Source organism: Pseudophryne corroboree, chromosome 4 (genome assembly GCF_028390025.1).
Source record: "Pseudophryne corroboree isolate aPseCor3 chromosome 4, aPseCor3.hap2, whole genome shotgun sequence".
Taxonomy (NCBI): Eukaryota; Metazoa; Chordata; class Amphibia; order Anura; family Myobatrachidae; genus Pseudophryne; species Pseudophryne corroboree.
The window spans coordinates 209,095,841-209,109,208 of NC_086447.1; the positions used below are offsets into that span (position 1 = coordinate 209,095,841).

The following is a 13,368-nucleotide window of genomic DNA, read 5'->3' on the forward strand; positions in this document are numbered from 1 at the left end:
TACCAAGCGCATATTATGAACTTGAGGAGGGGAACCCAAAGCATATTTTTGCACCTAGGCCCATCACTCACTCATACCTCCCAACTGTCCCGATTTCAGCGGGACAGTCCCACTATTCGGACACTGTCCCGCTGTCCCTCCTGTGTGTCAAAGTGTCCCATGGGTGTGGGGGGTTAGTTGGGGGAGGCTTTGATCACTCGCTGCTCTGCAATGCAACAAGTGATCTCTGAATAGATGCTGTGTGCACGTGCACAGCATCTATTCAATGCAACAGTGCGACACAGAAGGATTCAAAGTTGGGAGGTATGCTCACTGGTGCCAGTACTTCTCACAGGTGTGAAACAATATACCGGTGGCCGGGATGCTGCTGGTCATATGACCGACACCAGCATTACGACAATTAGAATGCCCTCTACCCTAACCCGCCTGGGGTGACAGCTAAGGCTAAGACACCAGGGGTGGCAGCTAGGGTTAAGGCTCAGGGGGTGGCGGCTAGGGCTAACACTCCCCCAACCCTCTAGTGCCTATTCCTAACCCCCTTGGGCCCTAACCCTAACAGTCACCCCAATACTTACCTCCGGGATATCGACGGTCAGGGTTCTGGTGCTGGAATTCCGAATCAGTCACATAATCACAGGCATGCTGACTGCTGGGATGTTAACTGCATCCCCTTCTCACAGTGGAAAAAGAAGCATATGATGGTGGCAGTGCCGTTTCTTGCGGCGGGTGAGCCGTGCAACCGCACGGGGCGCCCGCCGCGGCACTTCCTGAGCACTTTCAAACTCCCCTCCCCTCTCCTCCCGAGTGCCCAGCTCGGGGGGTGGGATTTCGCGGAATGACGCGTTTGCGTCGTGACGTCACGACGCAATCGTGTCATTCCGCGAAACCCCGCCCCCCGAGCTTGGCACTCGGGAGGAGGGAGAAGGGGGAGCCAAGACGGCCAGCGCTGCGCAGACGAGGGAGAGGCGGCTGAAGAGCGGGAAGAACCGCTTCAAATGTAAGTCAGCCCCTCTCCCTCTCTCTCTCTCTCCCCCCCCCCCACCACCTGCCGTACTGTGTAAAATGGGGACACTTGTCTGCCGGAATGTGTAAAATAGGGACACCTGTCTGCCGGAATGTGTAAAATGGGGATACCTGCCTGCCGGAATGTGTAAAATGGGGACACTTGCCTGCCGGAATGTGTAAAATAGGGACACTTGTCTGCCGGAATGTGTAAAATGGGGACACCTGTCTGCGGAATGTGTAAAATGGGGACACTTGCCTGCCGGAATGTGTAAAATGGGGACACTTGTCTGCCGGAATGTGTAAAATGGGGACACCTGTCTGCCGGCATGTGTAAAATGGGGACACTTGCCTGCCGGAATGTGTAAAATGGGGCCACTTGCCTGCCGGAATGTGTAAAATAGGGACACTTGTCTGCCGGAATGTGTAAAATGGGGACACCTGTCTGCCGGAATGTGTAAAATGGGGACACTTGCCTGCCATAATGTGTAAAATAGGGACACTTGCCTGCCGGAATGTGTAAAATGGGGGCACATGCCTGCCGCAATGTGTAAAATGGGGACACTTGCCTGCCATGCTGTGTAAAATGGGGGCACGTGCCTGCCGCAATGTGTAAAATGGGGACACTTTCCTGCCGCAATGTGTAAAATGTGAACACTTGCCTGCCGTACTGTGTAAAATGGGGGCACGTGCCTACCACAATGTGTAAAATGGGGACACTTTCCTGCCGCAATGTGTAAAATGGGGACACTTTCCTGCCGCAATGTGTAAAATGGGGACACTTTCCTGCCGCAATGTGTAAAATGGGGGCACTTTCCTGCCGCAATGTGTAAAATGGGGACACTTTCCTGCCGCAATGTGTAAAATGGGGACACTTGCCTGCCGTACTGTGTAAAATGGGGGCACGTGCCTGCCGCAATGTGTAAAATGGGGACACTTTCCTGCCGCAATGTGTAAAATGGGGACACTTTCCTGCCGCAATGTGTAAAATGTGAACACTTGCCTGCCGTACTGTGTAAAATGGGGGCACGTGCCTACCGCAATGTGTAAAATGGGGACACTTTACTGCCGCAATGTGTAAAATGGGGACACTTTCCTGCCGCAATGTGTAAAATGGGGATACTTTTAAATCTCGCACTGGGAGCCAAATTGGCTAGAAACGGCCCTGGATGGTGGCCACTATTACTATCCCAATACTGAATGGGTCTCTATCAGATCGGAAGCATTGATGATTGCCAATCATCAGTTTCTGATGGCCATTCCTGACGTTTACTAGTATTATTGTGTTCCGGCCAATGCTCAATGTAGTGTACCATGGTCCAAAGAGACAGTTCCAGGTGTAACCTCTGTGGATGCACCCACTCAGCAGCAAGTGCCACTGGAAAATATTTAGGAACTAGTTAGTTACCAGCCCGTCGGAACAACATAAAACAGTAATGTCAGCGCCGGCGGCTGTGCGGGCGCCATCTAGTGGCCGCCGGCGCACAAAATACTTGAATTCCGCCCATAGAGGTGAGGAGCAGTGTTAGCCTTTAATAGGATATTGGCGAATATGCACATTAAGCTTCAGTCCTCAGGTAATGAAAAAGCCACAATACACAATCATTGCGGAGGAGCAGCCGCTGACGTTCCCTGTGTGTGCCTACCCGAATAAGATCACAGTGGCTGCTCCCTGTTGTACACCAGTAACTATTACTTTAGAGGCACGTCTACTCGGAGTATTATGGTTATGCCCCAGTGACTGTGCGCCGCTGTGCCATGTATTACGGCTCCGGTCTTGCTGAGATCACATGACTGGAGAGATGGCGGCTGAGATCCACTCCCGGTCTCCCCGCGGCCCTGTGCTACTTACCAAGATCCCCGGGCACAGGGAGCCTGTCACCTCCGCCTGCCTCATCCCGCGGGAGGACGGCGTCATCACTGCCAGCGAGGACCGGTAATATGTGCCCTGCGCGGAGAGTGACAGAATCCCCACCTCCATAGTAGTGCACTTTGAGCCGGCTATGTGTAATCTGCTTGCCTGCATCCACCCCCTGCCTATATGCCTGTGTAGTATATACCTGTATACCCCCTGCCTGCATCCGCTCCCTGCCTATATGCCTGTGCAGCGTATACCCTGTCTATATACCCCCTGCCTGCATCCATTCCATGCCTGTATAGTATACCCCCTGCCTGCCTGTATCCAATCCATGCCTGTATAGTATGTCCCCTACCTATATACATGTATATCATCTACGGGTGTGTAGGGCCCTTTACATTGGGGGACAATTAATAAGCAGTGATAAAAATGGAGAAGTTGCCCATGGTAACCAATCAGCATTGATGTAACATATATCATTTGCATACTATAAAAGTATACAGAACTGCTGCTTGGTTGCCATGGGCAACTTCTCCACAGGCTCACTTTTATCACTGCTTAGTACATGTCCCCCCATAGTCAAGTAATCCTTAAATTTAGAGTCATAAACTTGGCAATAGTGGCATTGTGCCCTTTACAGCTCTAACTTCATGATTAGCCATTAATCTTCTTCCCCCTTCACTTGTGACACGGGGGAGCTGTACATTAACACAAGAATGTTGTTTTCAGCATTATTGCTGCTAATTGGATGCTCTTTGTGTTTGGCTATTTGAAATGTTACGGCAGTGTATGTTTTGTTTAGTTGATATTTTTTATTAATATAGCGTCGACATTTCACACAAGCCTGTAGGAAAATAGAAATTCATATTAGTCTATGGACCATTAGGCTTACAGTCTAATTCACTACACTAGTCTTAAGAGCCGTACACACTAGACTAGACGATAATTATGGCCGATACTGACGATTGTGAACGATATATCGTTCACATCATCTAGTGTGTATGGTCCTAGCAATCAAGGATGCGCGCACCCATGGTTGTTGATTAAGCATGCAGTACCTCCGACTGCCAACCTGCAATGTGAGCAGTGTCACTTGTGACATCGCTCATCACGGCATGTGTGTATGGAGCTGCGATGAGGGGTGTGCACAATGTGACATTGCTCCTCCTCCCGGACCTTCCCCGGCAGCGGCTCCATTCTAGCCGCTATATTATTGTATACAGTATCACCCATACACCAAACTTAAACCAAAAAAAGTTAGCAATTGGGCAAAACCATGTTGCACTGAAGGTGGGGCAGATGTAACATGTGCAGAGATAGTTAGATTTGAGTGTGGGGTGTTCAAACTGAAATCTAAATAGTGTAAAAATAAAGCAGCCATGCACAAAAACAATATAACACACCCAAATCTAAATCTCTCTGCACATGTTACATCTGCCCCACCTGCAGTGCACATGGTTTTGCCCAATTGCTTACTTTTTTGGTTTGCTAACAAACCTCAATAACCTCTTTAATGCGAGGCTTGTAGACACGGACTGGAGAGCCCTATACACGAGCATTACTGGGTAAATACTCCTGGTATCCTTGCTGAGTTCACGGACCTATGTGTTTTTACGGCCGCGATCACAAAAACAGGGCAATTATCGGGGATATTTTCTTTTGAATGTCAGCGGGTTCCGATGACTGCTGGCGTCAGGCTGCCTTCGGATTTAATTGGATAGCCCTGAAGGCTGCCTTCGGATTTAATTGGATAACCCGGCTCCGAAGCAGTGCAGGCAAATATGGACGAGATCGTCCATTGCCTTCATGTACTGCCGACGGGACACCAGCGATGAACGAACACGGGGCCGCGCATTGTTCATCGCTGGTGCCTCCACTCTCAAAGATATGAACGGTATCTCGTTCATATCTTTGAGTGATGTCGGCCAGTGTGTAGGGCCTATAACAGCCAGCATGTCCTACATAAAAGCTGATTGTCATGACTACTCTCAGTTGTGAAACTTTCTGACCGGTATGAGATTTGCCGAATTATGGCTCTGCAGATCTCTTCTGATGCCACAGAAGTAAAAGATAACCATTATAAAATAATAATTTGCTGATCTTGGTAATGTACACAATGTTATATTGTATTAATGTCTGCATATAGAAACAAAGCACCAAGAGCACTACACATTGCATTCGTCACACCGTGTATATCCACCTCTCAGTTTTGTCTATAATTTGAGCATTTTTGCAGCTACTGTGTGACCAGCGGCTGATAGTCACAATGGTTTCTCAGTGCTGACCTAATTGGTGATGTGTAAGTGGCTGTGAATAAAGGGAGGTCTTGTGGGGTTTTTCCTAATGAACAAGGAGCTCTTGTATAAGACACAACATGTGAATTGAGGCATCACGCTTAACCCTTCACCCCTGTTCACATGATCATTTTATATATGATCAGTTTTGTCCTGGCCATTTCCAGGGCTCTGCCTTATATTTTGGTTTAGTTTTTTTTTGAGGAATCAGAACCAAAGTGTTAGGTACAATTTTCTAAAGGCCCGTACACACTGGTCGATATATCGGCCGTTCTCTTGAACGGCCGATATATCGCGGGAGCGTCGGCCAGTGTGTACGGCCGATACGTCTGTGAACTCCGTCGTTCGCAGGCGTATTGCGTCGGCCGCGCAGCACAGCCGACGGCAAATATATCTACCGATATATTGGCGCGTCGCTGTGTGTTTTTAATTCCGACCGCCCGTACACATGCTGCGGCGGACAGCGGTGATTGACAGCTCAACTGGGCGGGCGTGTGTACACACCCGCCCAGTTCATGACGTCAGTCCCCGATGGATCGGGCAGTGTGTATGCTGAACACACTGCCCGATCCGTCCATAGATATATCTGCAGATCAATTGATCTGCAGATATCTACTAGTGTGTACCCACCTTTACTTATTCTGAGTGATTTGGTTTAATATCACTCAATACAACAAATCATTTTGTAGTCTGGAAAGTTGATTCCATGTCTTCTGTAATATTTCATGATGAGTTCTTGCTTCCATGTGGCACTGTAAACCGCAGTTTTCCACACCTAGTTTAGAGTAAAGCTGGGTACACACTGGCAGATATATCTGCAGATCAATTGATCTGCAGATATATCTGCAGATGGTTCACACTGACCAACCACCACTGCCATCTGCAGATATATCTGTTGTAAAGAACATTGGCCAATTAATCTTTCTTCCATACACACTGGCAGATCGTCATCATGAAATGTGCCAAATATTCCTGCAATTTACATAATGGGCTGGACTTCTAAAGAGCACACAAGTAAAGGTGGGTACACACTAGTAGATATATCTGCAGATCAATTGATCTGCAGATATATCTATGTACGGATCGGGCAGTGTGCTGTGCATACACACTGCCCGATCCGTCGGTGGACTGACGTCATGAACTGGGCGGGCGCCCGCCCAGTTCACCTGTCAATCACCGCCGGCTGCCGCAGCATGTGTACGGGCGGTCGGACGACCGCCCCGTACACACACAGCGACGCGCCAATATATCGTTAGATATATTGGCCGTCGGCTGTGCTGCGCAGCCGACGCGATACGTCTGTGAACGACGGAGTTCAAAGACGTATCGCCCGTACACACTGGCCGACGGTCCCGCGATGTATCGGCCGTTCAAGAGAACGGCCGAAATATCGACCAGTGTGTACGGGCCTTAAAGGAAATATGGCTTTTTTTCCCTGTTTTTTTCTACCACTGTCTCTCTCTCTCTTGCTCCCTCCGTCTCGCACTTTCTCTCTCTCCTTCCATCTCACTACCTCTGTCTCTCTCGCTGCAGGCTAGTGTTGTTGCTGAAGGCTAGTGGCGTCGCTGTGGGCTTGATGTGCTATTACAGATCTGTTGTATTTCTGCATTGTTTGTCGCCAGCTTTCCCCATTGTCCCCCTTTGTATGTAAAGCAGAATATGATTGAATTTCTCTTATCTGACGTTCAAATGGGTCCTTTCATGGGTGCTCTGGGCTGTTTGCGCGCGAGGACATAGCTCTGTTATGTGTACCCAAGTGCTGGAAGAAATGGCAGTTCATGCTCCAGAGGGCTCCTTTTCCTGACTCTCGACTCTGTATCTTATCAAATTTCTCTATCGTCCTAGTGGATGCTGGGGTTCCTGAAAGGACCATGGGGGAATAGCGGCTCCGCAGGAGACAGGGCACAAAAAGTAAAGCTTTTCCGATCAGGTGGTGTGCACTGGCTCCTCCCCCTATGACCCTCCTCCAGACTCCAGTTAGATTTTTGTGCCCGGCCGAGAAGGGTGCAATCTAGGTGGCTCTCCTAAAGAGCTGCTTAGAGAAAGTTTAGCTAGGTTTTTTATGTTACAGTGATTCCTGCTGGCAACAGGATCACTGCAGCGAGGGACTGAGGGGAGAAGGAGTCAACTCACCTGCGTGCAGGATGGATTGGCTTCTTGGCTACTGGACATCAAGCTCCAGAGGGACGATCACAGGTACAGCCTGGATGGTCACCGGAGCCGCGCCGCCGGCCCCCTTGCAGATGCTGAAGACAGAAGAGGTCCAGAATCGGCGGCTGAAGACTCCTGCAGTCTTCTAAAGGTAGCGCACAGCACTGCAGCTGTGCGCCATTTTCCTCTCAGCACACTTCACACGGCAGTCACTGAGGGTGCAGGGCGCTGGGAGGGGGGCGCCCTGGGAGGCAAAATGAGTACCTATAAAGGCTAAAAATACCTCACATATAGCCCTAGAGGCTATATGGAGATATTTAACCCCTGCCTGATTTCTCAAAATAGCGGGAGACGAGCCCGCCGGAAAAGGGGCGGGGCCTATCTCCTCAGCACACGGCGCCATTTCCTCTCACAGCTCCGCTGGTCAGGACGGCTCCCAGGTCTCTCCCCTGCACTGCACTACAGAAACAGGGTAAAACAGAGAGGGGGGGCAAATTTATGGCGATATTTTTATATAACAAAGCAGCTATAGGGGAGCACTTATTATAAGGCTATCCCTGATATATATATAGCGCTTTTGGTGTGTGCTGGCAAACTCTCCCTCTGTCTCCCCAAAGGGCTAGTGGGTCCTGTCTTCATTAGGAGCATTCCCTGTGTGTCTGCTGTGTGTCGGTACGTGTGTGTCGACATGTATGAGGACGATATTGGTGTGGAGGCGGAGCAATTGCCAAATATGGGGATGTCACCTCCTAGGGGGTCGACACCAGAATGGATGCCTTTATTTATGGAACTACGGGATAGTGTCAACACGCTAAAGCAGTCGTTTGACGACATGAGACGGCCGGACAATCAATTAGTGCCTGTCCAGGCGACTCAAACACCGTCAGGGGCTGTGAAACGCCCTTTGCCTCAGTCGGTCGACACAGACCCAGACACAGGCGATGACTCCAGTGGTGACGGTGACGAATCAACCGTATTTTCCAGTAGGGCCACACGTTATATGATTTTGGCAATGAAGGAGGCGTTACATTTAGCTGATACTACAGGTACCACTAAACAGGGTATTATGTGGGGTATGAAAAAACTACCTATAGTTTTTCCTGAATCAGAAGAACTAAATGACGTGTGTAATGAAGCGTGGGTTGCCCCTGATAAAAAGCTGATAATTTCAAAGAAATTATTGGCATTATACCCTTTCCCGCCAGAGGTTAGGGAGCGCTGGGAAACACCTCCTAGGGTGGACAAGGCGCTAACACGCTTATCTAAACAAGTGGCGTTACCCTCTCCTGAGACGGCCGCACTTAAAGATCCATCAGATAGGAGGATGGAAAATATCCAAAAAAGTATATACACACATGCAGGTGTTCTACTACGACCAGCTGTAGCAACTGCCTGGATGGGCAGTGCGGGGGTAGTTTGGTCAGAATCCCTGATTGAAAATATTGATACCCTGGACAGGGACAATATTCTACTGTCGTTAGAACAAATAAAGGATGCATTTCTTTATATGCGTGATGCACAGAGGGATATATGCACACTGGCATCACGGGTAAGTGCTATGTCCATTTCGGCCAGAAGAGCTTTATGGACGCGACAGTGGACAGGCGATGCGGATTCAAAACGGCATATGGAAGTTTTGCCGTATAAGGGGGAGGAGTTATTTGGAGTCGGTCTATCAGATTTGGTGGCCACGGCTACAGCCGGGAAATCCACCTTTCTACCTCAAGTCACTCCCCAACAGAAAAAGGCACCGACTTTTCAACCGCAGCCCTTTCGTTCCTTTAAAAATAAGAGAGCAAAGGGCTATTCATATTTGCCACGAGGCAAAGGTCGAGGGAAGAGACAGCAACACGCAGCTCCTTCCCAGGATCAGAAGCCCTCCCCGGCTTCTACAAAAGCCTCAGCATGACGCTGGGGCTTCTCAAGCGGACTCGGGGACGGTGGGCGGTCGTCTCAAAAATTACAGCGCGCAGTGGGCTCACTCGCAAGTAGATCCCTGGATCCTGCAGATAATATCTCAGGGATACAGGTTGGAATTAGAGACAGATCCACCTCGCCGTTTCCTGAGGTCTGCTTTACCAACGTCCCCCTCCGAAAGGGAGACGGTGTTGGAAGCCATTCACAAGCTGTACTCTCAGCAGGTGATAGTCAAGGTACCTCTTCTGCAACAAGGGAAGGGGTATTATTCCACTCTTTTTGTGGTACCGAAGCCGGATGGCTCGGTAAGGCCTATTCTAAATCTGAAGTCCTTGAACCTGTACATAAAGAAGTTCAAGTTCAAAATGGAGTCACTCAGAGCAGTGATAGCGAACCTGGAAGAGGGGAACTTTATGGTATCCTTGGACATCAAGGATGCGTATCTCCACGTTCCAATTTACCCCTCACACCAGGGGTACCTCAGGTTCGTTGTACAAAACTGTCACTATCAGTTTCAGACGCTGCCGTTCGGATTGTCCACGGCACCTCGGATCTTTACAAAGGTAATGGCCGAGATGATGATTCTTCTTCGAAGAAAAGGCGTATTAATTATCCCATACTTGGACGATCTCCTAATAAGGGCGAGGTCCAGAGAACAGCTAGAGATGGGATTAGCACTGTCTCAAGAAGTGCTAAAACAGCACGGGTGGATTCTGAATATTCCAAAATCCCAGTTAATGCCGACAACTCGTCTGCTGTTCCTAGGGATGATTCTGGACACGGTTCAGAAAAAGGTTTTTCTCCCGGAGGAAAAAGCCAAGGAGTTATCCGAGCTTGTCAGGAACCTCCTAAAACCAGGAAAGGTGTCTGTACATCAATGCACAAGAGTCCTGGGAAAAATGGTGGCTTCTTACGAAGCGATTCCATTCGGCAGATTCCACGCAAGAATTTTCCAAAGGGATCTGTTGGACAAATGGTCAGGGTCGCATCTTCAGATGCACCTACGGATAACCCTGTCTCCAAGGACAAGGGTGTCTCTTCTGTGGTGGTTGCAGAGTGCTCATCTATTGGAGGGCCGCAGATTCGGCATACAGGATTGGATCCTGGTGACCACGGACGCCAGCCTGAGAGGCTGGGGAGCAGTCACACAAGGAAGAAACTTCCAGGGAGTATGGACGAGCCTGGAAACGTCTCTTCACATAAACATTCTGGAACTAAGAGCAATATACAATGCTCTAAACCAGGCAGAACCTCTGCTTCAGGGAAAACCGGTATTGATCCAGTCGGACAACATCACGGCAGTCGCCCATGTGAACAGACAGGGCGGCACAAGAAGCAGGAGGGCAATGGCAGAAGCTGCAAGGATTCTTCGCTGGGCAGAGAATCATGTGATAGCACTGTCAGCAGTGTTCATCCCGGGAGTGGACAACTGGGAAGCAGACTTCCTCAGCAGACACGATCTTCACCCGGGAGAGTGGGGACTTCATCCAGAAGTCTTCCACATGCTGGTAACCCGTTGGGAAAGACCAATGGTGGACATGATGGCGTCTCGCCTCAACAAAAAACTGGACAGGTATTGCGCCAGGTCAAGAGATCCGCAGGCAATAGCTGTGGACGCGCTGGTAACGCCTTGGGTGTACCAGTCGGTGTATGTGTTTCCTCCTCTGCCTCTCATACCAAAAGTATTGAGAATTATACGGCAAAGAGGCGTAAGAACGATACTAGTGGTTCCGGATTGGCCAAGGAGGACTTGGTACCCGGAACTTCAAGAGATGATCACGGATGATCCGTGGCCTCTACCTCTAAGGAGGGACTTGCTTCAGCAGGGTCCCTGTCTGTTTCAAGACTTACCGCGGCTGCGTTTGACGGCATGGCGGTTGAACGCCGGATCCTAAAGGAAAGAGGCATGCCGGAAGAAGTCATTCCTACTTTGATTAAAGCAAGGAAGGAAGTAACCGTGCAACATTATCACCGAATTTGGCGAAAATATGTTGCGTGGTGCGAAGATCGGAGTGCTCCGACGGAGGAATTTCAACTGGGTCGATTCCTACATTTCCTGCAATCAGGATTGTCAATGGGTCTCAAATTGGGATCTATTAAGGTTCAAATTTCGGCCCTGTCGATTTTCTTTCAAAAAGAATTGGCTTCAGTCCCTGAAGTCCAGACCTTTGTTAAGGGAGTGCTGCATATACAGCCTCCTGTGGTGCCTCCAGTGGCACCGTGGGATCTAAATGTGGTTTTGGACTTCCTAAAATCTCATTGGTTTGAACCACTAAAAAAGGTGGATTTGAAATATCTCACATGGAAAGTGACCATGCTTCTAGCCCTGGCTTCTGCCAGGAGAGTGTCAGAATTGGCAGCTTTATCTTACAAAAGCCCATATCTGATTTTCCATTCGGACAGGGCAGAACTGCGGACTCGTCCGCATTTTCTCCCTAAGGTGGTGTCAGCATTTCATCTGAACCAGCCTATTGTAGTGCCTGCGGCTACAAGTGACTTGGAGGACTCCAAGTTACTGGACGTTGTCAGAGCATTAAAAATATATATTGCAAGGACAGCTGGAGTCAGAAAATCTGACTCGTTGTTTATATTGTATGCACCCAACAAGATGGGTGCTCCTGCGTCTAAGCAGACGATTGCTCGTTGGATCTGTAGCACAATCCAACTTGCACATTCTGTGGCAGGCTTGCCACAGCCTAAATCTGTAAAGGCCCACTCCACAAGGAAGGTGGGCTCATCTTGGGCGGCTGCCCGAGGGGTCTCGGCATTACAACTTTGCCGAGCAGCTACGTGGTCAGGGGAGAACACGTTTGTAAAATTTTACAAATTTGATACTCTGGCTAAGGAGGACCTGGAGTTCTCTCATTCGGTGCTGCAGAGTCATCCGCACTCTCCCGCCCGTTTGGGAGCTTTGGTATAATCCCCATGGTCCTTTCAGGAACCCCAGCATCCACTAGGACGATAGAGAAAATAAGATTTTACTTACCGATAAATCTATTTCTCGGAGTCCGTAGTGGATGCTGGGCGCCCATCCCAAGTGCGGATTATCTGCATAAGTTGTACATAGTTATTGTTAACTAATTCGGGTTATTGTTAAAGGAAGCCATCTTTCAGAGGCTCCGCTGTTATCATACTGTTAACTGGGTTTAGATCACAAGTTGTACGGTGTGATTGGTGTGGCTGGTATGAGTCTTACCCGGGATTCAAAATCCTCCCTTATTGTGTACGCTCGTCCGGGCACAGTACCTAACTGGAGTCTGGAGGAGGGTCATAGGGGGAGGAGCCAGTGCACACCACCTGATCGGAAAAGCTTTACTTTTTGTGCCCTGTCTCCTGCGGAGCCGCTATTCCCCCATGGTCCTTTCAGGAACCCCAGCATCCACTACGGACTCCGAGAAATAGATTTATCGGTAAGTAAAATCTTATTTTTACTTATCTGTATATCATTAGCTGTTCATTTTATCACTAAAGTTGAGAGGATGCTAACATTTTATGTAAGTGTAATTTTTAAGAAACCTCCCTCCCCCTAACCGGTAATCACAAAGTAGCAGCACCCGCACCAATACACCCCTACCCCCAATGGCCACAGCACTGGCACCAATTCCCCTCTGATAGGGATGGACATCGGAATCCGATGGTTAGCAACCATCAGTGTTTTCAATCCGATGGAAATACTTTTACCATCAAATTGTGGGAATCCGATGGTTTCCAGCCATCGGATGCAGCTTTCCATGGCTGGGATGCAGATATGTGACTGGCGGTCAGGAGACCGCCAGTCACAATACTTCCCCCTACATCCCGCCCCCTGAGAATCCTGACAGTCGGCATGCCAACTAGCAGGGACTTTTCCCACTCGTGGGTGTCCACAACACCCACAGAGTGGGAATAGAACCTGTGGCGAGTCCACAAGGGGCTTGTTGTGCTCCCCCCACACACACACCACTACGCCGGCTTTCCGCTGCTGGGATCCCGGCGGAGGTATGCTAACTGCCAGTCTCCTGGTCGCTGGTCACGCATACCCAACCCCCATGGCTGGCTGTTATTTCTCAGCTGCGGATGCATGGAAGTGGTGTCCATAGCCCATCTAGTGCACTTGCGTGAAATTATGCTTCTGCGCTAAGTCTAACCATCGCGATGGTACTACCA

The 13,368-nt window shown here is 49.4% G+C and overlaps 1 protein-coding gene across 1 annotated transcript in view; it reads left to right on the plus strand.

Annotated features, from left to right (window-relative positions):
- The first annotated feature begins 2,738 nt into the window (after positions 1-2,738).
- Positions 2,739-13,368, plus strand: part of WDFY1 (WD repeat and FYVE domain containing 1) — a 108,655-nt gene continuing 98,025 nt past the window's right edge. The window contains exon 1 of the mRNA XM_063915896.1: positions 2,739-2,938. Coding sequence (XP_063771966.1) covers positions 2,793-2,938 — 146 coding nt within the window. The 5' untranslated portion in view covers positions 2,739-2,792. The remainder of the gene's footprint in view (positions 2,939-13,368) is intronic.